At 42.4% G+C, this 27,240-nt stretch overlaps 1 protein-coding gene and 1 long non-coding RNA gene across 7 annotated transcripts in view; one reads left to right on the forward strand and one right to left on the reverse strand.

The window, feature by feature from the left end:
- Window positions 1-1,019: 1,019 nt before the first annotated feature.
- LOC140001625 (uncharacterized) lies at window positions 1,020-7,604 on the reverse strand. The gene is made up of 3 exons (XR_011807075.1): window positions 3,837-7,604; window positions 3,629-3,714; window positions 1,020-1,575 (listed from the first exon to the last, which is right to left on the reverse strand). It is a non-coding gene; the product is annotated as an uncharacterized lncRNA (long non-coding RNA).
- A 7,204-nt stretch (window positions 7,605-14,808) lies between these two features.
- Window positions 14,809-27,240, forward strand: part of ZEB1 (zinc finger E-box binding homeobox 1) — a 125,981-nt gene continuing 113,549 nt past the window's right edge. For 2 of the 6 annotated variants that reach the window (XM_038173776.1, XM_038173777.1), the window contains exon 1: window positions 15,209-15,355. In XM_038173776.1, coding sequence (XP_038029704.1) covers window positions 15,298-15,355 — 58 coding nt within the window. In that variant the 5' untranslated portion in view covers window positions 15,209-15,297. Of the gene's footprint in view, window positions 14,833-15,208; window positions 15,356-16,183; window positions 16,628-16,848; window positions 16,944-27,240 lie in introns of those variants that run through there. The other 4 variants (XM_072033757.1, XM_021277730.4, XM_072033760.1 and 1 more) reach the window with 4 other exon arrangements.

Consider the following 27,240-nt stretch of genomic DNA (forward strand, 5'->3'; position numbering starts at 1 on the left):
TGTGGCCACACTTGAATTTCTGATGATTCGCTCCTTTGCAAATAGTTTCTGAATTTGCTAGCAAGCTCAAAGACACGAAAAGCAGGGCACTGTTATTTGGACATTTTTAATTTCAAAATAACCCAGTATCTGATGCAATTCACTTTAAATAGTACATCCTCAAATTATTCTTTTTAAAGCTTCCTTAAAAAATCATACGGGACTTTTCTGTTTCCCTATTGAAATTTACAGTGGTCTTTTCAGCAAGGAAGAAACTAATCAGGGTGCCAAATCTCAAAGTCTTTACACGGACAGTTAACCAAAATAAAGTTAAATATACATGTTAAGTCCTTGCAGGAATCAGACTTAACTAACCATAAAAGAGAAGTTATAAAAACTGCCTATGCTGCCCAAGGCTGAGAGCAAACCAGAGAAGTGTGACTAGTTAGTAACTTATCTCAATTTCATTCAGTTACAAGTACATAAAGTACAGATTTCTCAGACAACACTGCGATTTTCAGGTGGGAGGCAATCCTTCCTGATCATTCCTAACACAAGATCTTACAAGTTACTTAACAGTGCAGCATGCATCATTTGTAACTGAAGGGTTTCTCTTCTTTCTCTTTCAGTGAAACTCACGCTCAAAATCTTTGTGGGCTTAAAAAGAATCATTCGGCCTGGTTAGAAAACTTCGTTGCCCAATGCAGACTGAAAACTAAAGTGCCCTCACGCCACAGCAGGTAAATATGCAGGACAAATTCAATACTCACTACGTGTAAGGCAGCGTATCTGGGAAACAAGGGGGAACTGAAAGAGAAAAGACTGGGAAGTAGGCAGAAAAGGAAAGGAGACAAGAATAAGCACTAACAACCTGAGTCAACATTAACAAGAAAAGGCTCCCTGAAGGGAAGAGGTCCCTTTCTCATGACTTCTCTGTTTATTGATTCAAATGGAAGAAGATAGATACCACATTGTGAACCTGTTTTCTAATTAGAAAACAAGCTAAAAGATATCATTAAAACATCTGATTTTAAGAGTGCATGAAAAGCAAGCTGTTTTGACTATGACCTGTTTAGTCTGCTTTGAGCTTTTTAGAAGCTCAGTATCAGAGGTTGTGGAACAGATGGAAGAAATAATGCCAGCACATTTTTTTCCCTTTAACCCAAATAACAGGATGTGCAGTAGGTAGATAACACAGGAGTGGTAGACAAAAACCTTCATTTAGCTTCTAGAATTTATAAGCACCATAGCTTCTGTGATTTTTAATTACCAAAGATGAGTATTATATGTTTAGTCTGCAAACAAACAAAAATTTGCAGAAATGTGTTAAACCTTGCACATCAAAAAAGTCCTACTTCATATTTTTTATTCATCTTTATCTTATATAGGAGGGATGATTTCAGCATATTGCAAATCAGTCGAATACGCACTGTCATCAACTTTAACATAGGCTTCAAAAAGGTTTTGAAGTTCTGCGGCATCCCTGGCCATGCTCACAGCTTGCAGCCATCACTACATGCTCCCACCAAGCTCTCTAGGTCCAAAGAGGCCACAAGGACATGGTTTTGCCCCGATCCAGAAAGGTTGTCACTTGTCCTGTAAAAAATAATAAGGCCGTTATTTAAACAGACTCAACATAGGATCTACACCTTTTTTATCAGAAGATTTTAGGGGATTTTTAGTGTGGTAGAGCTGTGAGGAAGCCCCAGAGCCAGAGCCTTTGGCTGCAGCACATCAGCGACAGCCCCGTCTGGTAGCGACAGGCTAGGTATTAAAAGCAGAGTTGGTGGAGAATGCAGCTAAGACATAGAGCCATATGCAGGTAATGATTGATCTCCACTGACCGAGATCCAAAAATATCATCATCTTTACACATCCCAGATATTTTTATTGACATGGTTAAAAATGCCCGTACCCAAAGAGCACTGGGTAATGCCTTCCAGAAAAGCACCTAGGAAGAAGTTGGTGAGTCAGAAGGTCAGATTTTTGTTTTTACAGTGATGTTAAAGACCAGGTTCATTTATAAGAGAGAGAAGCCTACACCTCTGAAATCTTGTCTATATTAGGGAATTTTACTCGTAAAACAGGGAAGCAAAATAACTTTACACATTCCACCAGCTAAGCCCCACTAAAGTTAAAATTGCTGGGAGGTTAAATATGCACATATTTCTGCTGCCTTTCAGCATTTTTGCTGGTGGATCAATCAAATGTTCCTCAGGCTAATTCTGTCCCTGCTTTGGAGCATGCTCAGAGTAGGTGGCTTTTTTTTTACATATCCATGTACTTAAATTGAACAAAATTTTAGTGCCAATGTATCAGCTGAGTTTTTCTACAGAAAGAAGAAAAACCATGCCAATGGGTGTGTGGCTTCTTTGCCAAATTTTAAGCAAGGAGTTCTGAGCTTCTCTATATGGGTAAAAAGTTGTCTTTTTGCTTAGGTGCTTAATAGATATTGATGAAAAAAATCCCTAACTTCTTACTCTTTTTCTACTGCACCTCTTAAAAAAAACAAAAACACAAACAAACAAAAAAAACAACACTCGGATTGCAAGAGATATCCAGAAAAGGAAAATTCTGCCTAAACAGTTAAAATTTCAAACAACCACCAGCTGAAATTATAGCCAAGTAAAAGCTGCCTCTTATAATGGAAATGTCAGACATCCTTAATTATAGGTCACCACCAGTTCTGCCTACAACAGAGTACGTTTATTTTCATCCATAGAAATGAATGGAGTTTAGGGGGAAAAAAGAAACCCCACCTCTTAAATCCAAAATCCAGGCTGCTCCTTCACTGCCGCTCTGCTTTGAGCCAGCCGAGCAGTTACAGAATTCCCACCCCACTTGTTTGCTGTGGTTACACAGCCCTGTGTTATTTCCACTATCTCACACGCAGAGCCAGAAGAACTTGGAAGATGAAAAGGCTTTTGCTTTCAAATATTTTCCTTTTAAAAGCAGAAAGCTAAGTGTAATTCTATTAATGCATTTTTATTTTGGAGGGACTGCCGAAGTCAGGAAATACCAAGTCAATGCTCTATTATATTCATTGTGCAGATGTACCACTTTCTATTCCTCTTTTCCTTGTTAAATATAACCTGTTGTGTCATATTTTTATTACGGCATGTGCACTGTGACGGTTTCTGCAGCAATGCTGGAATCACCACCCAGGGGAGATTAGTTATAACTGAAGTGGATGGGCAAAAAACGAAGTGTAAAAAATGGCAGAAAGCAAGCCAGCTCGTGACAGAAAATGACGATCGTGAGCTATTGGAGCTTTGCTTCAACAGATTCAGGACACTGCTCATTTTCAGAGAATTTCTGGGGTGTCTCACTCATGTCATGCTACCGGTAGCTCTGTAAACTTTTTTATTTATTATTTTTTTTTTTTTGTAAAGCCGTGTATCAAAAGTTCTTACCCAAAACTCATGGGGATGATGGAGTTAAAGTAGTTTGCAATTCTCTTGTTCTTTACCTGTGCTTCACTATTCTCACACTTCACTCTAAGCCACTTAGGTAGATAACAGTGCTTTAGCAAAGCAAACCAAGCGAGAGTACTGAAGCCACTAACCCTGACTTAAAGACTAACCTTTCCCTCCCAGACACAGACCACTGTCTTGCCTCAAGGCTTTTCCTAATTGAGGAGCATCCTTACCTATGCCTGATGCTTTGGGAGGTTTTTCAACCTGATCTCGCTGCTTTGTTCTGCTCAATAGCGCGATAATGGGTCATTTCCCCAACCTGCTTGGAAGTGGATAACAGAGAGGTGTCACAGAGGCTCCCACGTTGTCAGTGTTAGCAGGGATTAAACACTAGAAGGCAGCTTTACTGCTTGCCATTTGAAGCCTGGTTTTAGCCAGCACCTTGCCAACAAAGCTCAATTGCTGGACTTTCTCCCCAAAGCACATTTTTCCTCCTCTACTCGTTGGCTTTTGGTTGCTTGTCTCCGCCTTTTTGTGAGCAGCCTTGCAGGCTGTGCCCGTGACACAGGCTTCCACCCACCCCTCTTTCCATCTGCACGGCTGACTCCTCGCAGCATCGCCTAGGGTTCAGTTTGGGGTGATGGATTTATTTCAGCTGTGTCACTCCAAGAGGGGAGAGTCACTGCTTTTCACTTTTTACTGCCCTGAGATGAATGAAGGACAACTGCAGGCAGATTACTCTCAACAGGTTGCACTGAAACACTTTCATAATGGCACAAAATATCACAAAATGCTAAATGCACTGGAAAAAAAAAGCCAGATGCCAGGTACATCAATTGGGGAGAAATGGAGGCTACTCACTGGTGACTTGGTGTACAGGAAACACAGCAGTGATGCTGGCTACTCACAGCTCTGCAGGGACTTGGTAGTGACTAAGAGGTCACCCCAAATTCCTCCTCTAATAGGAATCCTTCAGATGAAATCAATGGGGCAGCTGGATAGGGGTGCAAGAGCAGTTTTTGGGTACTTCAGGTTATGAGTCTCTCCTTTTACTTTTCCTGGATATTCAAAGAAAGAGGCTCTGAAAGCACTCCCGCCCTCCTGCTTCCTTCTATAACTTCCTCAGATCCTCAGCCGTAGCTGGGACTCCCAAGGGAGAATTTGTATTCACTTAATGCTGGCTTGACTCAGCACAATGAGGTGAGGCTCCGGCCAAAACCCTCCCTGCGTCCATTTCGGAAAGCAGAGCTCTCAGGGAGTAGCCCCCCCGCCTTTTCCTTGATGCCCTCTGTGGATTCCCACTCGGGGCCCAGATCGCCGAGCCCACTGCCAGGTGAGGAGCACTGACGGTGTGCAGCTCGCCAGCAGAGCACTGCTCAGACGGCCTCTGTCTAGTAAATACACGGCTAGAGCTCGGCAGAGCTGCACTGAAAATTTCATAATGGAAAATGATAACGAGGAGATTACCTTTAGCCTGGTGGAATGTGATCTAATCCCTAATGGGAGAGGCACAGAGGCAAGCCTGACACTCGCCCACATATATATACCTTAACCCTGAAGATATTAAGATATTTTAATACATACCTTAACATTTGTGGGTTATTATTATTATATTTACTTTATTCTTACATCTCAGCTCCTTATTATTTTGTGCATACACCACTAAGGCAGTGATCTCCCAAACTCCTTGGCTCGCTCCAGACAGGAGGGTTATACTCACTTAGTGTCTAACACGGGAGTTCAGCTTTCAGCTGATACTGCTTTGCATCTCGCTGCAGTATGTCCTGATTAAAGCTGGCAAGTTGAAATATTCCTTCTAATACTGGAATGATGTTTTTCTTATAAAAGGATCCCAGATGGCCAGATAACAGAAGAGATGTCTCTTGCACTGAAATGCATAGTCAAAAAAGGGAGATTGCTGTTTCCAAAATCATATGGCATTTTCTAACAGGAAAGGCACAAAGATGACTGCAGCGTATCATCATGAAACACATCCTCAGGCTTCAGATCAATGGCCTGATACTAATTAATCCCCATATTTTCTTTTTGAGGTCACATCTACAGTCAGGAGGTAGTGAGTGCTCTCCATAGTCTGGCCATACATTGCAGTCCAAGGAGCAGTGGACCCTCTCAAAGGAGAATGACCTTTCTCATGACTTCTGGGAAATGATGGACCTCTGTAGTGAAACAGCACATTTACCTTTTATAAACTATCTAGGAAAATACAGGAAAAGCCATATGGCTCAAGGAGGCATCTCCTAAAATTAGACATCACGTAACACAGTACCTAATTGTAAGGATACAGAGCCTACATCTGCTGGAACTGGGCGTAGCATGAAATGTCAAATGCAGATTTAGATGCAAGTAGGACTGCAAAAGGGAAATTAAGTGTCTTCAGTGTTCTTTTAATTGAGAAAGAAAGAGCTTGCTGATGAATGTGCTGAGAGTCTGATGGAAAAAAGCAAAAGGTTTAAAGAAATCTGAATCTCTTCACAGCAGGAAAGTGGAATGAAAAGGATTTGGAGCTTTTCTGTTACTTATCCCCCCACAGAGGGGCAGATTTATACATCTAGCTGGTGATTACCATTAGAGTAGATGCTGATGGAGCAAAGAAGTCCAAATGTATCCTCAAAAACTCTTCTTGGTTAAGGAATTTTCCATGTTGTGATCTTGGCTAGTCTCTCAAAGCATTTGGGAAAACAACTCTGATGGACTAAAAGTGTGAGACATGATGGATGGCATTCTATATACTGTATGTCAAATAAGCTAAAATCAAACTTAAAGGTCTGCCTACAACTGTCTTCCATGGAAATTCCAAGATTGTCTTCAAAGTGGAGGTTTGCACAAGCTGCATGGTCAGGATTTGGGAGCTATTTAGAATAAGGAGGAAAAAAAAAATGTATAAATCACTGAGAACACATCTTCTCAAGGCACAGAAAGAGACGGGATAACACAATTAACACGAAATGGGATCAAAACTAAAACTCTGACTGAAAAGGGAATCATCAATATTCCCGTTCTGTAATGTTGCCATCCATGCTGGACATAGCTGTAGCAGCTGCAAACAGCATTGGCCATACAACTGGAACTGGAAACCTCTTCAGCCATTTCAAAGAAACAGGGTGAAGACTGAGTCTGCAGTGGCGGGTCCAGCACAGTACTCTTAACTGGTACTACTGCTGTTTTCAGTTTGCTAAAACACAGGGATTTGAACAGCAGCCTCGGCTGTGGTGGCAGTAATCTCCCCAGGAGGGATGGGGCAGGCAGATGCAGGTATAACCAAGGGATCATGAATCTAGGCCATAGCTTTGTGACCTTCCTAATCCTTAAAAAATAGCTTTATGTATGTGTGTGTGGATACAAGTGTATGCTATGCAATAACAGATAGACACTGCAAAGGTTATATGAAATTGTGTTGCATATTTTAATACCCCGACATGCGAGAAAAGCTAGTGAAGGAAAGGCAGTCTAAGCTCTCGTGTGGTAGGACATGAGGAACAGCAGCAAGCAGCAAGAAAAAGAAGGCACAACTGAACTTACACAAAACGTTTCAATTTCAGTTTAGCTATGAGTTTTGATCTGGCACATTTGGTGATCCCTGGCTGGCTGGATGCTCTGTCCAATATTTTCTTCTGTGGGTGAAGAACAGCCTGTTTGCTGAATTTGGCATTTAACTCTACAGAGTCACAGCAATGGACAGGTCTGTCTGTTTGCTTTTTATTCTCTAGCCTTGCCCAAGTCAATAGAATGGGTAATCCATCATGACGCTGCAGGAAAGTGACTGGGGAAACAGCACCAAAATTGCTTGTTTAGGATTCATATCAGTACACATCAGTTGGAGGAGAATGGAGACCCAAGCAATGCATATGTCCTTAAATGCATTTTCAGAGGCTGTAAAACTAATGTAATGCATCACCATTAAAGAGAAAATGTGACCAATTCAGTCTGACTCAGATTAAGACTACATTGTAGTTAAAATGTCTCGAAACAGAGTCTGAAAAATAGTTGTGCCCAAGTTGTTTTTCCACTGGAGAAATTAACTGTAGTTGCAAACATAATTTTCAGACCTTCTGGAATTAACATTTAAGCAAGCAACAATGTTAAGATTAAAAATGTCAAAGAACCTATAAATACTATTTAGGAGCAGAGTAGTCTTCACAAAGCAATCATCAAGTAAAGATAAAGCAGTCTAAGGTTAAGCAAGCAAGAAAGCGCAGTAGCCCTGCATTCACACTGGAGTGCTATTGTAGTGAAGAGCTTTTTTACTTTGCCAATTAATCTGACTCCTAAAATTAGCAATTAATCTATGAAATTCTTGTCATTATTTAGAATAAATGGCATGGCACTGAAGTACCATTATTAACAATTAAGCAAATTTCTTCTGGCCTCTTCTTCAAGATGCTACAATGATGAATCCAAAATACAAGCTCACCTGGCTGTAGGAACACACATCAACATTTTAATTACACAGCTTTGCAGGGGAAGCTTTGCACAGTTAACCTCTCTGTGCTAGGAATGCCATAATGTTTTACTAATGTTTCCGTGGATTACAAATACTTTTTTTTTTTTTCCCGATGGCAAAACAAATGCTTTTGTTGCCTTTGGCATTGTGTGACATGGTACTTGATGTAAAAATCCACAGATACATGGCCTTATCAGGGAACTGTGTCTAAAGACACTCAGCAAGAATGACAACACCTGCATGCAAGGCAACAAACTGTAGGACTTTCACCCTACAAAATCAGGAGTAGAAGTTGGAGCTAATTTCATTCAACAGAGAGGTGAAGTCATCTCCATAAACCTCAGCAGCCTCGCGGCAAGAAAACCCATCGCACTGACTGGTCTGATGTCAAGGGTAAGAGAAGCGCAGCTGCCTGTGAGGTAGGTTCACGGCCTCGGGTGCCTCAGGCTGTACTGCCTGGATGCCCACCAGCTGCCAAGACAGCCTGGAGTGACTACACCGAGTCTGACATCCCAGCTGAAGGTGGGCAAGTCCCACGCAGGATCACCTACTACCATCATTACACATGGATTAGTCATCACCTGCAAGAGATCAACTGCTTCAATGAGTGCCTCCCAACAGCTACTGACATGGGTAGTGGATCTTTTAAATGGAAATAAAATTACCTAAAAGGAGTTACAAAATAATTCTCATTACTCCAGACAGCTTTTTGTATTTGCAGAGGACTGGTCAAAGACAAGATCCTGCAGGTGTCTAAATGCAAACAAAGCTCTCTGGTGCCACAGGGAGCTCTGGGCCCAGCAGGCCCAACCCCTGCTCACGCAGGGCCACCAGGAGCAGGGAGCCCAGGGCCATGGCCAGGCGGCTCCTGAAGATCCCCAAGAAGACTCCACCGCCTCTCTGGGTAACCTGTGCAGCACAGGTCACCCCCACAGCGCAGAAGTGTTTCTGGTGTTCAGACAGAGCCTCCCGTAGGCCACTTTTTGCCCATTGCCTCTTGTCCTGGCTCTGGGCACTGCTAAAAAGAGCCTGGCTCCATCCTGTTTGCACCCTCCCTTCGGGTATTTACGGATGTTAAGACCACCACCAGACCACCTCTTCTCCAGGCTGAGCAGGCCCAGCACCCTCAGCCTTTCCACATCTGTCAGATGCTCCAGTCCCTTCACCATTTTTGTGGCTCTTCGTTGGACTCTCTCCAGAACGTCTCCTTTCAGCTTCTGGACAATCCCAGTTACTCATGATTTTTCAGTTAAACTCCCCACACATGTGAAGATATGCTTCTGGTCATCCCTTCAGCTGCCTACCTCGTCACCCTACCTATCCACCTGCAGATCTTCATGCAAGGCTTTTTCCCTCCCTGTCTCCTCTGCAGGAACTAATCTGAGACCTTCATTACTTACCTTGCATGTGTGAAATGTTGGGCATAATTAATCTTTAATATGAAAGCCCAGTAGTCGTTAAGTCCCTCCAGGCTACCAGAAACCAAGGTTCAATTCTATCCTCTCATCAAAGAAATGTAAATCACCATCATTCACAAGCTAATTCACCTCCCTAAAGACAACAGTTCAGGGGTACCAGTGAATGTTATGTTTTCTATAAAATAAAATAGTCGTTGAACCAGAGAAAGGTTATTTTATAGCCTAGTGGCTGAAAAAAATACCTAAGTGGTGAGAGAAGTAGAGGGTATTTCAAAATACTTTTCTTGAGATTAAACAGTTCTTGTCCTTTACTTACACAGTTAGACTGCATCCATAAGAGAAAATGAAAGTTCTTCAGAATATCTAAAGCCCATATGAGGCATATAGAGGAATATAGAGGGATATCTGCCCACCACAGAAATCTCAGTCCAAACCTTCCCAATAAGAAGAGGGAACTTGATAAATGGAATTTTAAAATCATTGGGTTCTTGGAAACCCCAGGACCACCTGCTTTGCTTGTAGCAAATGCTCTAATCTAAGCTTTTAATGCTTGGGTTAGAAAGACATTTTCAATTTGATCCCATATAAAATCTTTTTAGGCTAGGTGAGGAAAAAAAGAACTATAATTATTTGGAAGGATCTGAACTAGTTTTTCCTTGCAATCAAAAATTCCTGATATGCATAACCTTATGTGAGAATTATGACTGCTTTATCGACACGTGATTATTTGTGTGCTGAAATGCTGCTCCCTGCTCCAGTACACCAAACTCAGTTGTAACTATACCAAATTTTACACAGCTCTGTAGTGCCAACGAATTTGCTCTAAGCATTTGACTTCCAGTTATGTTCTTGTCCTCTTTAATACCATATGTTTGTATCTACCAGACAGACCCTTACATTGCCAAATACAAGAATTAGACTTACCATGCTGAGTTCACCAATGCTTCAACTCATATCTATTAGAATATATCTGTGTTTCTTCATATGGTATTGAGCAATGATTTGTTGAGAGTTCTTAAGCAAAGCTAGACTTCTATTTGGATTTATTTGTTTGACTTGGTAGAATTAATTTATTCTTTTTTTTTTTTCTTTACGTTGATTCTGTATATGCAGAATACACACTGCAAGCTTCAAAACTGTTACAGTTCCAAAACAACAGCTTTCCTTTATGTATTGACAAACATTTCCTGCAGAAGTATTATGCACTTTGCAGGGGGAAAAAAAATAAATAAGTGACAAACAAGACATAACAAATGAATGGCATCCAACTTTAGAATGTTTTCTGACAATAAATATATATATGTGTATATATAAATGGGAAGACTATGCGATAGAATAACTCAGAAATGCATTTTAAGTTGGGATTTAAAGAGCTGAGCGAGCCAGCTGTACAGATATCATAATGAAGAAAATAATTCCAAACGAGAGCCAAATGAGCCATCGCACAAAACTGCGAGACAGCAAACTGCAAGAGGGGTGGGGAGTAGAGCTAAATCAGAAACAGAGTGTAAGTTACAGAAGGAAACAAACGTGAACCATATGGAAAAATATTCACAACACATTAGTGTTTAATTAGATAATATAATGGATAAGGACACTTGTGCAGAGTCATCATAAACAAAGATGAATGGAAAATGTGCTACTAATAAAACCGGGTAATCTAACTGCGCTACAACTGTAATTTGATCAGTCACAAATTTAAAACAAAAATAATATTTTGATACAGCATTTTGCTACCGCATTTAGTAGTAGAAAAGAAAGTACAGAAGGAGACACTCTCAACTGAAGTTCCAGGTACTGTGAAAACAAACAGAGAAATCACCACAAGTGTTTGCAATCTAATGCTTGTACCCAAATTCGCGTCCCAGTTTCACTTGGAACACACAAAGGAGTCACCTTTTGAATAAAGAGTGTGGAATGGCCTTTTCCACTTTCTTTTCTAAAATCCGTTTGGCTTGTGTGAAGGCCCTATAACAGAGATAACATCTAAAGTAAATATTAGCATGGGAAAACGAACCTGTAGGGCCTGGTTATGTTTTCATACATTTACCTTATATAGGACAGCAACCTGACATAAGAAGCAGCACAGGTTAATTGCTTTCAAGAGAAAAACTCTATGCAACTGGTAGGGCAAACAGAGAGCAAGAGAAACAAAACGGTTTTGAAGGCCTTTGTGATCTTCACAAACACTTTCTTAATAGGGAAGATTTTTGAGAAGCTATTTGCATGCATGCACGTCATTATAGCTATAGATAGCTACGCACACACTGCTGATTTATGAGAGATTTACGTATAAGGATGTAAACTGCCAAGCAGGTACAGTCTTGCAAGGTGTGCAAGACAAGACAATTAATTAGGAATCACAGCATCAAGCTTTAAGCGAATAAATAAAACATGGTAAAATACAGAAACAAGAAAAAAATTGAAGCTGAGGAGAGTAAAGAAGGGTAACTTCTCGTTATAAGTACCTACAAACTTGGCTCTAAATGAATGTGCAAATTTCTGGTGCCTTTGCCATTTTTTTGAGACTGCGTAATATCCTAGGGTACACCTTCAAAATATATTAGGTTCATTTGGAAGCAAAAATGGAAATCACAAGGCCATCTGGAAAGGCGCTAAGACTGCATGATGATATCTCTAAAATTCACTTTTTATCAAGATTACTTCCCCAGATAGCTGCACTCCAGCTGCACATTTCTGGGTCATTGCTCTTCTAGTAAATTTTTCAGCTACAATTTTTATAGAGGATCAAAAACATTAAAAAAAAAATCAATTAAAACATAAATGTTAGGAAGTGAAATCCCAAGAAAATACATGGAAGTGAAAGCAAAGTTTCACTGCTAAAAATTAGAAGAAAAAAAAAAAAAGGAAAGGAAAGGAAAGAAAATCTCCATAAACCATAAATGAAAAAAGAAACTATTCACTGAGTCATTTTCCACTGTAATTCTAAATTGATTCAACTAAGTGAACACCATTAGGTCTAGAATACTCAAGATAGGATGTGAAATTTCATTTCATAAACATGAATAAGGAGTAGGCATACCAATAGAAAACTGATTATTTTTATTTAATAATATATACTCAAGAGATCATAAACCATAACAACATACACAGCTATTTTTAAAATGGCAAAACCAGTCTGTAAGAATCATCAGCTGAAAAAATTCCAAGACGCTGTGGTTTTCAAGCAGCCATACTCCAGCATGACTCCTGAACTATTTAAATTCCTGTCTTCAGATGATGCAAGTACATTTCAGAAAAGGTAAAGTACAGCAGATACTCTACCTGTCTAACATTTCAATTACATTATGCCTGTTTAGATAGCCTAAATTCCCCCATAAATTGTCACTAGAGACAAACTAACTTATGAATGACCACTGTCTTAGCACACCCCCTTTAAAGAATATAGATTTCCAAGGCTGCCCCATCCAGGAGAATGCAGAGAATATACTGCTTTGCCTAAATTTTACAAACTAGTGCATTAATTAATTCCTGCATTGACTGAAACGTCAGACTGAAAGCAGTACCCCACAACAAAAAATTTAAAAAAGGATTTTTCATTCTCACTTGCAGGGAGTACGTGTAATTTAAATTATGCACTCCACGTGCTCATAAATTGCGAGACACTACAAAGACAGCAGGAATTTTAGCTAGTGCATTTGCAACTAGGATTAGAAGAAATTATTAGGCCGAAATGCTGTATTTGACAGTAGCTGCATCCTTAACTGTGATATCTTTTAGCATGGTAAATAAAGGGAACTTTGTTTACAAAGACGGGAGGTGCAAAGGTGCTTGGAATTAAACATACGACACGCACACCTCACCCGTTTGTAAGTTGTAAATGAAAAACTTTCCGGGGTGAATAGTGATTGGGAAAACTGATAACACGATGCAAAACTCCATCCTCTGCTTCTTTAGTTTCTAGACCTCCTTGGTGTCAAAGATAACGTACGCAAAGATTGCTTTGATTTTCTTTTCTCATTTATCTGACCGCAGCAGTAAAGAGGTAGGAACACTCCTGCCAGCTTCAGTTCTGCTCTTCAGAAACTACTGGGCAGCAGGACTTGTCACTGGCTTCTCCTAGCTGCTCGGAAACCTGACGAGACCTGTGCTCAAACAGGCACTACGGCTATCTGTAACGGAGCGATAACAAACACCAGGAGACTGCTCCGCTCCTCGCTCTGTTGGGAAACATAACTCACTCAAAGTGAAGAGGCAACAATTCCTATATGGAAATGAAAACTGACAGAACTGGACGGAAGCAAGCTACCTGAAAGTCACTTAAGGATGGGCCTGAATTTTTTTTTATGTGCTTGCAGAGTACAATGACAGATCTACCAATGTATTTACAAGTAAGTTACTATTTTTGTTTTTGCATCTACCTTGTAAAACGAGAAGTTTTAAGGAACTGAAAAAGTTAGCATAAAAAACTTGTACATGATATTTCGGTGAAACTTATCCACAGAATTATAAAAAAAAAAACATTCAAGCATCCCAAAACAACTTAAGCTTTTGTTTGCAAGCAGTTTGACAGGCACTGGTATCTTCTTCACAAGAACTCAACAAGCCAAGATGTTGAACTCTTAAAGCAGGACAAAGCCATGATCCTGCTTTACACTTTGCAATTCACTCTCTCAAGGAAATTTTCCTGACATCTCATTTTTATCTTATCTTTCATGTTGCGGTCCTTCGCCACCTGTGTAGTGGGAGTTCAGAGCTTCCAGCTAATGGCAAATCAAATATTTTTAAGTGACTCCTATTAGCCCACGAGAACACTTTGTTCTGTTTGACTTGTCACTCTGCTTCAAGCACTCGCAGGTAGATAGATCCTCATTAAATTGAGGAAGTCAACAGCCAATTCACGCTGGCTAAAGATAGATATGTAAAATCCCTAAACGTACATTTACCAAATTTGGAAAGACACTAAATGAATCATCGATACCTGTAAAGAAGAGCAACCACTGTCTCCATGCCAAGTACCTTAATCTATGCCTAGTGTAAACTTATGAGAATAATTTTGAAAAACAATCTTCTAAAAGTTTACAACTCTCTCTATCCACTCCAGCCACTTTCTCCTTTAATTTTTGGGTGCTTCTGATTTTACTGGATTCCGGGGAAGCTGCAGGAGTGAGGTGTTTCTGTAAACTGCTGGTGCTGAAGAGCTGTATTTTTAGGGACCCGCTGCGCTGCTTCCCTGAGGTGAGGGGACATCGTACTGCGTGCGTGCACAGGGCATGTAGGGACAAGGTAGGAGACCTAAAGGGCCTCGAAGTTAGTAGTGTATTAAATAGTTAAGTGTCCTGCTAACAAGGCTGCTTTCACTGAAATCCAATTTATTTGGATAAAAGCATCCCCCAGTACCACAGAACTCTAACTGCGACAGAGCCATCCCAGACAGGAAGAGGGGAATAAATAAATAAATAAATAAAATCAGAAAGCCTGGAAACCAATGGAAGCGTACAAAACCATTTTATTGCGTAGTTCAGCGAGGCGGAGGGAAAAGAGTAGAGAAGCACACAAACACTTGACAGCAACGCCTTCAACTTGAACGCGTTCAGTAAGTTTGAAGCCCGTTCAAGCGGGTGCGGAGGAAGGCGTTACGGGGCAGGGAAGGGTCCCGGCGCTGTTTTGTGTCGGGGGGGAGCCCCGGAGCCCCCCTCTCGGCTCTCCTCAGACAGCGGCCACCTGCGGGCTGCCGGGGGGACCCCCCCCGTGAGGCGGCTCCGGAGCCCCCCGCGAGGCGCCCGCCGCTACCTGCGGCCGCCGCTCCGCCTCTCGCGGGCGCTGCCGTAAAGCGCCCGTCGCCCCTAGCAACAAGGTTGGGGCCCGGCGCTAGGTGTGGGAAGGTGATGTAAAAGTACAGCCAGTGTCGTAAACCAGGTCCGGGCGGGGAGGGGAGGGGAGGGGAGGGAGGGGAGGCTGGGTGGGGGGGGGGGGGAGGAGGGGAGGGGAGGAGGGGAGGGAGGGAGGGGGAGGGCGGGGGAGGAGGTGACTGGAGCATTTAGACACAGGCGAGAGGATCATGGCGGATGGCCCCAGGTGTAAGCGCAGGAAGCAGGCGAACCCGCGCCGCAACAACGGTCAGCTCAGCTCAGCTCAGCCCGGCGGGGGGGAAAAGGGGAGGAAAAAAAAAAAAAAAAAAAAAAAGGGGGGGAGAGGAAAAAAAAAAATTAAAAAAAAAAATAACAACAACAACAAGCGGGTGGGGGAAACCGCGGAGAGAGAGAGCGGGGAGAGAGCCCGGGGAGCAGCGGGTGCGGGAGAAGTGCGGAGCGGAGCGGAGCGGAGCTGCCCCGCTACCTGCCGCCTGCCCTCCGCCTAGCGGCGCTCCCCTCCCCGCCCCGCCGGCCCCGGACCGTTAGGCGCTGCTGAGGGGAGGGGAGGGGAAGGGAAAGGGGGGGGGGGGAGCTGCGGGTTTTAATTTATTTTTTAATAAACGGGGGGAGCCCGGCTGATTGGTGTCGCCGCCCGGGCTGGCCCCCGCTGGGGGGCTGCGGGGGTGGGCGGGCGGGCGGCGAAGTTTCTTCCTTTCCCTTGGCTTTTCCCTTCTCCCTTCCCTTCTGCCTTCCCCTCCGGTACCTGTTTGTACAATACTGGCTGGTAACGGTTCGGCCGGGGGCCCCCCTCGCTCTCCTCTCTCTCCTCTCTCTCTCCCTGCCTGTGTGCGACCCAGTGCTGCGGTCTATATAAGGAATTACATTTACGTTTCAGACTTCAGGGCTGCCCGGCTTCTTCTTCTTCTTTCCCTTCTTTATTATTTTATTTTTTTTTAATCTCTTTTGGGTACGTGTGTTACTTTAAGATGCCTCTTCTGGAGGTACACCGTGGGGAGGGGGGGGGGAGCGCTCCGTACACCCACTCCGCACTTAATTTCTTGGGGGAGGGAGGGAGGGGGAAAAAAATAATAATAAATAAATAAATAAATAGAAACAGAGAAGTAGCCGGGTGCTCGTAGCGGCTCCGGGTGATAGGATGTACAGCGGGAGGTTTTGTAACCTTCCTTGGCAATTTTAGGTTTTATGTGGCATTTCCTGCGCGGGGTCACCGAGAGGAAGGCTCTCGCCCGCGATCCGAGACGTTTCCACAGGCAGGGGACGGCCTCGGAAATATCTCAGGGGCTCAGCTCCTGCCTCCGCTCGCCGAGCCCGGCTGCTCCAGGAGTAAAATGTTCCCAAAGGGTGGCCTTGCCAGGGGCTAGCGAGTTGGTCTGATGGCTTGGAAGTTAGGAGGGGCTTTCTTGATTTCGCCCTGTGCGTTTCACAGCGAGTATTTGCGTTTACGCGAGCGCCGTCCTTAATTCCTTGTTGTAGCGTAAATATTTGTGTTTAGCTCAGGATTTGGCTCCGCGGAAGGTAAGTTTGGAAAGTGCTTTTCTCTTTGCCTTATTTAAAATGTTGATGATCAGAAAAAGGGGCTTTTCTTCTTGCTGACGACATGTGTGTGACATGTGAGTCTGAACCACCCAGTGCCTGTGCAGGAGCTGTAAACATGTTTACCTGAACAGGAAAGAAAATGGATTTTTCTCTTAAAGATCCAGTGATACGAATATCATGCTCTTAAAACATATCAACAGATGACTGGCGAGAGAAATTCTCTGAAAGCCTAGCTTTTGAAGTCGACGGGGAAAAAGAGATTCTTGATCGCTGCAGCAAATGGCAACTTGTGCAGGTAGAAAAAAAGATGGTGTTTAGTTTTCTCCTGCATGCATGTCAGCCCCCTCCTGTCTGCTGCTTTCGTTCTCAAGGGAGGGATTTATTTACCACGCTTGCTGTCAGTGTTTTTCCTTTGTGCTTAATATTAGAAAAACAGATTTGAGGCTGTTTAAGCACCAAACGTTTTGTCTGCGGCATGTATCACTCGCAGAAAACAAAAGGTGTGTAAGACAGGGTAGCGTTCCAGGTATCTTTCATCTTCATCACTTTTGGACCTCGTCGTTGCACCCTTCTTATTATAAAATGCCTTAGAGCCTGTATCGAGTAGTTCTGCTGTGTGAAATAGATGGCTTGTTTTAGGCTGTTTCTGGTTCTTTTTTTTGGAGGAATTAAAACCAACTTCAGTCATTGTGCACTGAAGCATCAGGATCGGTTAGATAATAGATTCTGGATAATAGAGATTTCTCAGCAGTGGGTTTTTGTTTGACTTGCAAATGTTTACTAAAGAAAATGGCTAGACAAATGTTAACCCTTTAACCTTTAAAATAGGTGTGAGACTGATTTTTCTTCTAGATCTCTAAACGCACTTTGCTCTCACGGATTAGTATCTTCCGTTAATCCAAGATCAGCGTCCAGGAGATGCTTCAGCAACTGCCTTGTTTGTAGTGTACACTAAATCAATTTTGTGCTGTTCCAGTTGCCTCGTTTCTACCTCATACACACGGAGGGGGAGATCAGAGGGAGATGGCACTCGATACCCAGTGTGCCAGTGAACAATGCTGGGCTGTGGCATTAAGTTATTGTACTGTAAACTTTCCTTCTGTTTATCTGTTGATAAGCTTAGCACAGCTATTCTTGTACTGTAAACTTTTCTTTTTTTTTTTTTTTTTTTCCTCTTGTCCCTGTGCTTGAGAGCCAGAACTTATGGCTGCCATCCTGATGCATTAAGTGGAGCTGGGAAGACAGTCTTACCTCCTTAACCGGAGAGCTGGTCCCTTGTCTGCCTTCTTTATTGGCCACTGCAGGAGATCAGCAAACCAGCCGATTGGTGCTACCATTAGAGCCTTCGCTAACAAGAAAATCTGGCACTTCTCATACCTGAAGAAAACTGTTCTGCGTCGTTGTCCTTACTTCTGGCCAGTACATGAAAGCCTCCCCTGCACCGAAGCAGTTAGCCAAGTGTTAAGACAACAGCACCAGGCTGATAAAGCAGGAGCACGGTGCTGGTTGGGAGTCTCTCTTCCTATCTACCTTCTCCCTTCTGCTATCAAAAAATGACAGAGAAAGGGGGAGGAGAAAAGAGGGACGTGATTTTGCCAGTCATCTGCACTGTCACGCTCTGCTAATACTGTGCAAACTTAATAAATTCAGTCTCAGCAAAAGTTTTTTTTATTCTATTATGAATTGGCTGGCAGGATCAGATTAGTTGCTTTCTCAGCGTTTCTCGCATGTGTTATGATTATCTTAATTCTTATTAAAAGGAAAACTAAAAGTAAGACGTCTTGTTCTTCTGCAATACTGAGACAAGTAAAATGAGCAAAATGCTTTGAGTTTCTTGGCTTAAAGATGTTATCAACTGTTTGTATTTGTGTTCTGAAACTGTTGTAAATAAACTTTCAGTTCTTTTTACCGTTGGAGGTACACATGAAGAAGAATGTATGAAATAGTAATTTCTGCATGCTGTCAGATAGGAGAGGAGAAGGTGTGAGGCAGGCTTCCCCCCCCCTTGGTAACAGTAAGTCACTAAAAGGTTACGTAGATTGATTTGTGGGAGTGCTGTTTCAGTTGCTCTACATGTGAGTTTTTCCTCTTTTCCTCTTTATTTTTATTACATAATCATTTCATACGTAGTCTCGTTACGAAGCCACGGCCTGTAAGAAGAGCCCCAGTGCCTTTGAATCGGCCAGAAGTACGGCGTGTCTCTGTGAGCTCCGAGGTGTTAACTACTGGCAGGATGTCAGGTGTTAGCGGCGCTGGGGATACAGCATTCCTTGTCCTGCCTTTCCTCTCGTGCCCCCCTCCCTTTCTTTTTCGCTAGGTATCGCGCTTTCACTCTGGCATTAATTTAAATTTGCATTTTGGGAATTGAGGAATGTAGCCCGAGTTAAAATTCCAGGCACAGTGAACAGGTCTACACGGACAACTGAATTAACTGTTTGAATCAAAGGAAGTCTTTTTTCGTAGAAGCCAGTCATGCTTCTGTTTTAATTTTTAGCTACTGAAATGTGATGGGAATACTTTTTAAAGTGTTGTAATCTTTATTTTTCTCTCAGTAATCTCTGCTTGTTATTTTAATGGTTGCGAAGCAGCGTTTGAAGGCGATTAGTTACCTGAAGCAGGGCTTTTTAAGGTGGTTACCTGCCTGAAACAGTTTTCCTTGCTTACAGGACTGTCGTCAATACGCTGCTGGAACAGCAGGTGAAAAGCAGTAGGTAGGTGGGACTTCCACTGGGGACATGGCCCTCCAAATTGCACATTATCCAGATTATTATTATTTTATTTTTTTTTTTTTTTGAGTGAAGTCTGAGGCTCTGACTCTGGTGAATTCAGCTGCAACTTCTGTTGGCAGCTTCCTGTTGTATCAGATATTCCTCCCCACTGAGTCTTTCTGCTGCCCTCTCAGGGCCTTACAGTGGGTCCCGCTAATACCAGCGCTGCTGAGCTGCGTGCCTGGGCCCTGGCTCTGTAACCCAGCCCCTGCCTTGGTAGTGTGGGGAGAAACGAGCCTACAGCCAGCTACGGCTCCTTCCCAGCTGCGGGCGAGGTGGTTTTGGTGTCCTGTGACTTGTTCTTGTGGAAGTTTTGCAGTGTGGGGGAGAGGCTGGAGTAATCTAAAGGGAAAATATCTGCGCAGGGCCTTTCCTCCCGTGGAAACATCTGTTTTAATGGGGTTTAAAATGCCAGTGAGGGATGGCAGGCATTTCTAACGTGTGTGGAACTGTATCGCTATGTTAAAGAAATAAAGCCTGGTTTTGTGAAGTTTGGCTTGTGTTTTTTGCTTTGTTTTTTAACTGATTTTCTGAGCAAGTGCCCTGCAGGGCAGGGAAGCTGCTAGAACTGCAGGATCTAGCCACACGGCACTTAAGGATCCCTATTTCTAAACTCAGTTACCAAAAATATAAGATCACTGCTTTCAACTCATTAGCTGTTTATGGTCACTTCAGAAACTAGGAAATTGATACCACAAGCCGATGAACATGTGGTGTGCTTTGGTGACTGCAAATCCAGGGCTTTTTTCAGTTTTCAAAATGTGATTCTAAATGCTCTCTAGGTGCCTAATATCAAACTCCTGAAGTTGTGCTCCTACTTACCTGCGTTTTCCAGAGGGGCTCACCAGGTAGGATCCTCGCTGTTATGGGTGAACAAGCAGGACCCAGCTTGCAGCGATGGTCTCAAACTCTGGTGCTTCGTTCTGGCAGCTATATGAGGCCTGTTATTTTTGAGGCCTGAATTCTCAAGTGACTTCCCCAGGGTCACACAGGAAGTCTATAGCAAGACTGAATCTCAGCCCATTTTTAATCCTTGGGACTACCCTTGCGTTTGGCTTCATCTGCAGCCTTAAAGAGAGAGAACAGATTTATCACTTAGCAGTTACTATTCCTTTTAGTTCAAGTATCTAAACTTTTTCATGTTTATTGTGTTGAGAAACCTGTACTTTCAGCAAACAGGGCAATATGCAAAACTCAGTTTTCTCTTTAGTCATCTCTAAGTGGCATTAAGATAGTATCTGCAGTGCTGGTGCTTCCTGTCTGGAGCCAATGTTGAGATAATGACGAGTTAGAGGACTAGAATTGGTATTTCTGAACTCCTTGGTAATATTTTCTGATCTTAAAATGTAAGTACTATGATGTGCAGATAGTCAAATTTAAAACAGAGAATTGATTTAGGACCTATGCTGTTAAAATTGGAATCCCTACTCTGATGTGTGGGGTTAATGCCTGGGCAGACACAGCTTGTTCAGGTGCTGTCCCATGTAATGTCTCAAGGAGAGTCTCGGCATAGGGCTGATATCTCTACTGTTTGAAAGTGACTGCTAGGTAAATAAATAAATAAATAAAGCATAACTCCTCCTTAAAACAAAAATTCCCCCAAAGTGTGTAAATAAATGTCAGGCCTCGAAAGCCTGCTTGAGCAAACACGTGCCAAGGCCGAGCTTCAGCTCTGCTGCTGGGGGTACGGGGGCTGCTGCCCCGGCGGAGGACATAGCGAGGGGCTCCTGGCCCAGAGGAGCTGGGGGCGAGGGGCAGCTGTAGGATGGGGACCCTCTTGCCAGTGTGTACTTAGAGCTGTTGGATGCTGCCATAGATGAGATGGGGACCCTTTCTTGTGTAGGGAACGCTGCACAAGAAAAAAAAAGCAACCCGCAGGGCAGTGGCGTACTTGTGGGTTGGGCATGCATGGGAGAGAGAAGGTGGAACAGGAGGGCTGGTGTGTTCCTTCTTGGTGAGGGTCTGATAGGCCGTGGTGGCCTTTGGGGCAGAGATGGGCATGGGTCTGGTCCCCTTTGGCTGAACAAGAAAATAGCTTGGCCCTCAATTCACTAGGTCATGCCTTGAAACTGTGGAATTCTTGGAGTTGTGTGCTGGTGTTTTTGCACATGTGTTTTCTGTGCCTTCTGCTCCAGTGTTGCACGAGTACTTCTCACTGGTCTCAATTTGCTTTTCTGGCTGTCTGGGGCCTTATTTTTAAGTTACTGGAAAGAATAACAGAAGTTTGATATGTAAAAGCTGTTCACAGTTGTAGCTTTTAATCTTTGCTTGCCCTCTTCTTTTAAAGAATGGGATTATTTTAAGCTTTCCTCTTGTGATGAGCCTTAGTTTGTTTATTTAGTAATCTATTTGGCCCTTTCTTGTGTAGATTAGAAGAATTCCTGTGTGACAGTTGAGGAGAATGGAAAGCCCACTCCACACGAATGAGACTTATAAAATACTGACTGCTGTTAAACACAGCATAGCTTTATAAATCTATTTCAGTACTCCTGAGAAAAATACTATCCCTCGCCACCATGTAAGCACCTTTCAGGTAGTAAAAATAAATGTACGAAGTCTTCTCTTGCAGTAACCATGCCTGTACATCGAATTCCTCGTGCGAATGTCTTACATGACAGCTTACCTTCACATCCCGCGAGGGTAGGTGGTAGAGCAGAAAGAAGAAACTTGTTAAGGGTGAGTCTTTGCATATGGAGCAGCTGGGCAGCGTTCGGATGTCTCAGTTGGCTGGTGCTAGCCCTGTTAACCAGCCTCCTTCAGGCTTGTGTGCTTGTCCCCCCAGGGAACCTATAACAGGGAAGAAAGGAAGCCTTTTTTTTCCCCACTTTCCCTCTCCTTGTGTTTGTTTCTGATGCTGTTAATGGAACGTGATGGTATCTTTTATTTTAACACGTTTTTTTCAGAGCAACAGAAGTTAACTAAAAATATGCTTTCTCATCTTCGAGAAGTCAATACTGTTTGAAAGCAGCCTGCTTCAGCTCGCTCCTTTTTCAGCTGTCATTCCCAGCTGTCACAATCTCCTTGATGGGAGGACTTTACCCTGTTGTTGCAAAGCAGTCTGGTTAACAACTGCTGTCACCCAAAGGTTAAAAAACCTGAAAACTGCTATCCTTTGTCACTTCCCTTACAAACGTTTGCTTTCTGTTTGGTAGCATCCCCCCTGTTCCTTGGCCTTCAATATGTTCCATCTATCGTATTTTTGGAGAACTGTGTAAAGCAAATGAACATGTGTAATGATGAATATGTTCTTGGCCTGTTAGGGGACTCAATTAGGGGAGAGAGGTTTGCTTGTTTGTTTTCTTTTTCAATAAAACAGTTCTGTGCTCCATCCTATCCCATTAGGGTCTCTAAGTATGATTAGCAAACCTTATTAAGCAGAAGGACTCATGAAACTACTTTAAGCACTAAAGAACCTGATTCCACTGAGAGAGTGGTATGAAGTGTGGCAGGAAAATAAATAACTCTCCCTTTACTGCTTGAATACACCTTCCTAATGTGGTTTTTCTTTTTTAATACAGATATTCTGTCTTCCTCCATGCTTTACTGTGTGTGTGGTTTTTGTTGTTGTTTCTCAGGAGTCAAGTAGTAGAGCTACACTGGAGGAGCTGGCAAGAGCACCAGAGGCAAATGGTTTATAAACCTGGTTTTGCACCATGCTCCTGAGAGGGACTTTCATGGACAGTACCAGGGAAAAAAAGGTGTTGAATATCTGATGTGGTAGAGTATTTTTTTGCCTGTGATTTAGTGCTCCTGGCCTTGCTCGGATCAAATGCTACTTGGTCAAGTGATGCTGGATAGTACCTTCAGTTACTGTGATATGAAATGTTTTCATTTTTTTCAGCCAATGTTCATTTCCAAATTCTGTCTGACAGACGACTGACAGATACTGAGGGCAATTTTCTGTTTTGTAGAGACATCTGTCCACTGAGTATATATGGGAGAAAGCAAAATGAAATTACAAAACATCACAAATGTGGCATGATTGAAAAAGGCCTGGGGAAATCTATTCCATCTGAAAAAAAGTGAGAGCTAAAGAACAGAAAATCATACCTTAATTACAGGGCTTGGGTTGCTTTTTCTTAAACTGGTGGATTTGACCTAAAGGTTGGGTTTTCCTGTTTGCTCTGTCTAACAACTCCTCCCACTGATATCTAACACCTACGGTTTTGGGCATTAAGGAAAAAAATAAGGGAGATGAGTTGTCCATTTTTCCTAAATACACTTGTATTTAAACAGTTTTTCCTTGATATTTTGAGGAAATTCTGCCTGATGTCCTTTTGGGTATACATCAGATTTTCCTTCTTCCCACTTGCTGTTCTGCTTTATTCTTTCTCTGAGGTTCCTGTATAATATGTAGGGTGAGACATGTCAAGTCCTGGGCTGGAAAAGGAGATCTCATTCAGAATCTATAGCCTATTTAGTCTTCCATCTGATTTTGCATGTCTTCCCGTAGGTTTTCCTTTGTTCCTAGTATTTACCCAATATCTGTATTGGGAATTCAAGGAAAACAGAAGTAGTCACATACTACTGGATTCATTCTTACAGTATTGTTCACAGGACAGACCTAGGTACATACAGCTGGCCTTGCAAAGAGCGTGAGGTGGTGAACGAGGACTTTGAAGCAGCTTTGGCACCGTAATGACTGGCTTCCTTCCCTGCTGCTGTCCCTTCCCCTTCCTTGCAAAGCGTTTTCATTTGAAAAGCTAAGGTGTGGTCATCAGGCATATCTGTTTTCAACTTCCAGTAATTTTTAGCTCACTGCAGAGCTACACCATAATTACATATGCAAATGCAGTGGTTGTTTTTTTTTTTCCCCTCTCACCTTGAACATGTGGGAGAGAAAGATAAGGTTGCAGAGTACCACCAGGGATGGTGCTGCCGCAGAAGTGGAGAAGTTCTTCCTGGGGACTTGTACCGCAGGGGGAGTTCACTGCTTCTCTGCTTCAAAGGCAGCAAAAAACCCTGCTCTTGCCGAACTTAAACTTCAGGTGAGAGCCCTCTGAATGACTTGCAATAATACATCTGATATGTTCTAGCTGTTTGGGTGCTGAGAGGGAATTTGTTTGCAATAGGAATTAAATTCATAGACATATGTATGTATATTTATCATATCCAGTAACTTAATCTATTGATGATTAGTCTATTGAAAGCTCCCTGTGGTAACGCAGGGTAAACTTCATAATGATACTGTGATGAACACAGACTAATTCTGTGGAAAAGACAGTTCTGACAACTTTTCTTCTTCATAAGACTTTAGCAGATTGTAATGTTGTCTGACATACTCTATTCCTAAAACTCTAATTATATTTACAACAAATACTAGAAGTAACCTGGAATCAAAGTGCTGGGGAGCTGTTTCTGCCTCAAAGTGGAATAAGAGAAACAAGAAGCAATGCTGAATTGGTACTTGTAGCATGGGAAAACAGGAATTGTTCCCCAGACATAACACAGTATAACATGGCATAGTTTTCCACACCTCACCACGTGAGATCAAGCACGCCTTGGGTGACCAGCCTGTGTGGCTGGGGAGGGACTTCAGGGAAGGACAAAGCAGACTGGTACCTGAGCGTGTGAGTAGCTAAAACTGGTGGTAGACTTTCTGTTTCTGTGAGCTAAGCCAGTTCACACAAAAATGAGAATTTTAGCTTTTGAGTTGCAAAGGGTATGAGTAGACCTAGTTGAATAATCCTCTATTGTGTGTCATGGTTTTTGTGATCCTGACAGAGAATTCCTGTAAGGTTTGCACTCTGCCTGTAGATCTGATGCTCAAAAAATGTCCCTTTTGCCAGTTCTGTATTTGACTCTGCTGAGAGACATCCCTTCAGAAAGGAAAGGAGAATAAGAATTCTGTCAAATGTGGGCATTTTCTTTATTCTGGTATGCAATAACAAGCCTTATCTGTTTACTTTACCCCAACTTAAAAAAACAAAACACACAAACCCACAGAAACCTCCTTGCTTGCAGTATGATATGCAAATCATTTCACTACATTTGTTCTTGCATATTATGTAAAAATATTTTGGGATATAGGGAAACTTGCTTTTTTTTTTTTTTTTTTTTAATAAGTCTGAGTTATTTTTCAGGCAGGTAAGAAAACAGAAATGCTAGAATTGAAAACTTGCCAAATGTCTTGTTCTAATTTACTGTTGCTTATCACAGAATATTAGGGATTGGAAAGGACCTTGAAAGATCATCTAGTCCAATCCCCCTGCCAGAGCAGGAACACGTAAATCATGTCTCACAGGACATATTTATATTATATTTAGCTTATATTTAGGCTTAGCTTTAGCCCTTATTTAATCTTTCTAATTATAACCAATATTTGTAAGCATTTTGAAGTTGTTGTACAGCAAATCACCGGAATAGAAAGATATTTGACTTTTCAAGTTAAGATGTGCCCTCACCATTAAGGCCTTCCAAGTTTGTGCCCTAATGTATCTTAAGAGGAATTCTACTTAGGCTTTTTTTAATTTCTACCCAGCCCATCTACCTTTAAAGAACTTGTATGCCTTTATTCGACCGCAGAGGCAGTCAAACGTCTTCTCGTTGGACCTTGGGTCTACTGCGGAAACATTTTGCAGCCGAAGTGTGTGTGTGTGTGCACAGCCATGTGTGCTGTTCCCCTGCCTTTCCTTTTGTCTGTGGAGCTCCTGGCTGATAGCAGATTAGCCATCTGAATGTGGGCAGCAAAGAGTAATAGGCTGCACAGAATGCCCGAGGCTTCTCGCATACAATAAAATGACTCCATTAGAAAGCAAAAAATGACAAGCCTGCCACGGAGGGTATCTGCTGGGGAGCTGCAGAGAATAGCCTTTGGTTTATGATCATGTTAATGGGTGTAAAATAAACTTAATTTTTTTTCGACTGTCAAAAGTATTCCTAGGTGCTCTATCGACTAGTGCTGAAGATCCTTCTAGCAGGAAGATACCCGTGAGCTAAGTGGATGATGTGCTTACTGCTGACTGCTCCTGCCTGGTATATACACGTGGGGGAAGGAAGGGAGTAATAGCGTGACAGCTTGGTTTCATTTTCACTGTGCAGGTGTCTCTTTTCTCCCTTCTTGTTAATCTTTCTTTCTAGTGTTTTGATTAGTCGCAGGATTAGATAATCTACCTTGCAGAAGTGTGCTGGGTTTAAGTCTTCTGGAAGATGTGCTAATACAGATTTGAAGGAAACTGGGCCAGAAATATGGCTGGCTGAGACAGAGGGAATCCAGATGCTGGAGGAGGATTTAAAATACAAAGCTGTAGTAATCTGGATAGAGCAGAGGTACAAGCCTGTGTGCAGAGCACAGTAGCAGGAAAAATAGGTAGGAATCCTGTCAAGATTTTGACAGCTACACTTATCTGCTCTAAGAATCTGGTGTTGAAGAAAGCTGTTTCTTCTACAGTTTACTGTTTGCATAAGCAGTAGCGGCTGCTGTTGCCCTCCTAAACTCCAATAACAGTTTTCAAGACTTTCTGGATTTTATGGCATGCAAGCTCCTAAAAGGCATTCTACAAAAGAAGTGCACTGCTTCATTTAATCTGAATGGAGCATCTTCCTGGATGGCTCAGGAAATGAGGACAACTTCTGGTGACAATGGACTTGCAGACTATATATACTGAATTATTTTTGTGTCAGAATGTGGAAGAATTGTCCAAACAGGCAAAGCTTGTCCTGAAATGCTTACGTTTTAAGAAATCTCTTGACTTTATTTGTTGTAGTTTGTCTTGCTTGTTGGAGCCTTCTTGGTACATTGCTGTAGATACAACTGATATGGACCCTGGAAATCTACACTTTAGCAACAAAATATACAAATTGTACAGAATTGTATGCAATTGT

Source organism: Anas platyrhynchos, chromosome 2, assembly GCF_047663525.1.
Source record: "Anas platyrhynchos isolate ZD024472 breed Pekin duck chromosome 2, IASCAAS_PekinDuck_T2T, whole genome shotgun sequence".
Classification (NCBI taxonomy): Eukaryota; Metazoa; Chordata; class Aves; order Anseriformes; family Anatidae; genus Anas; species Anas platyrhynchos.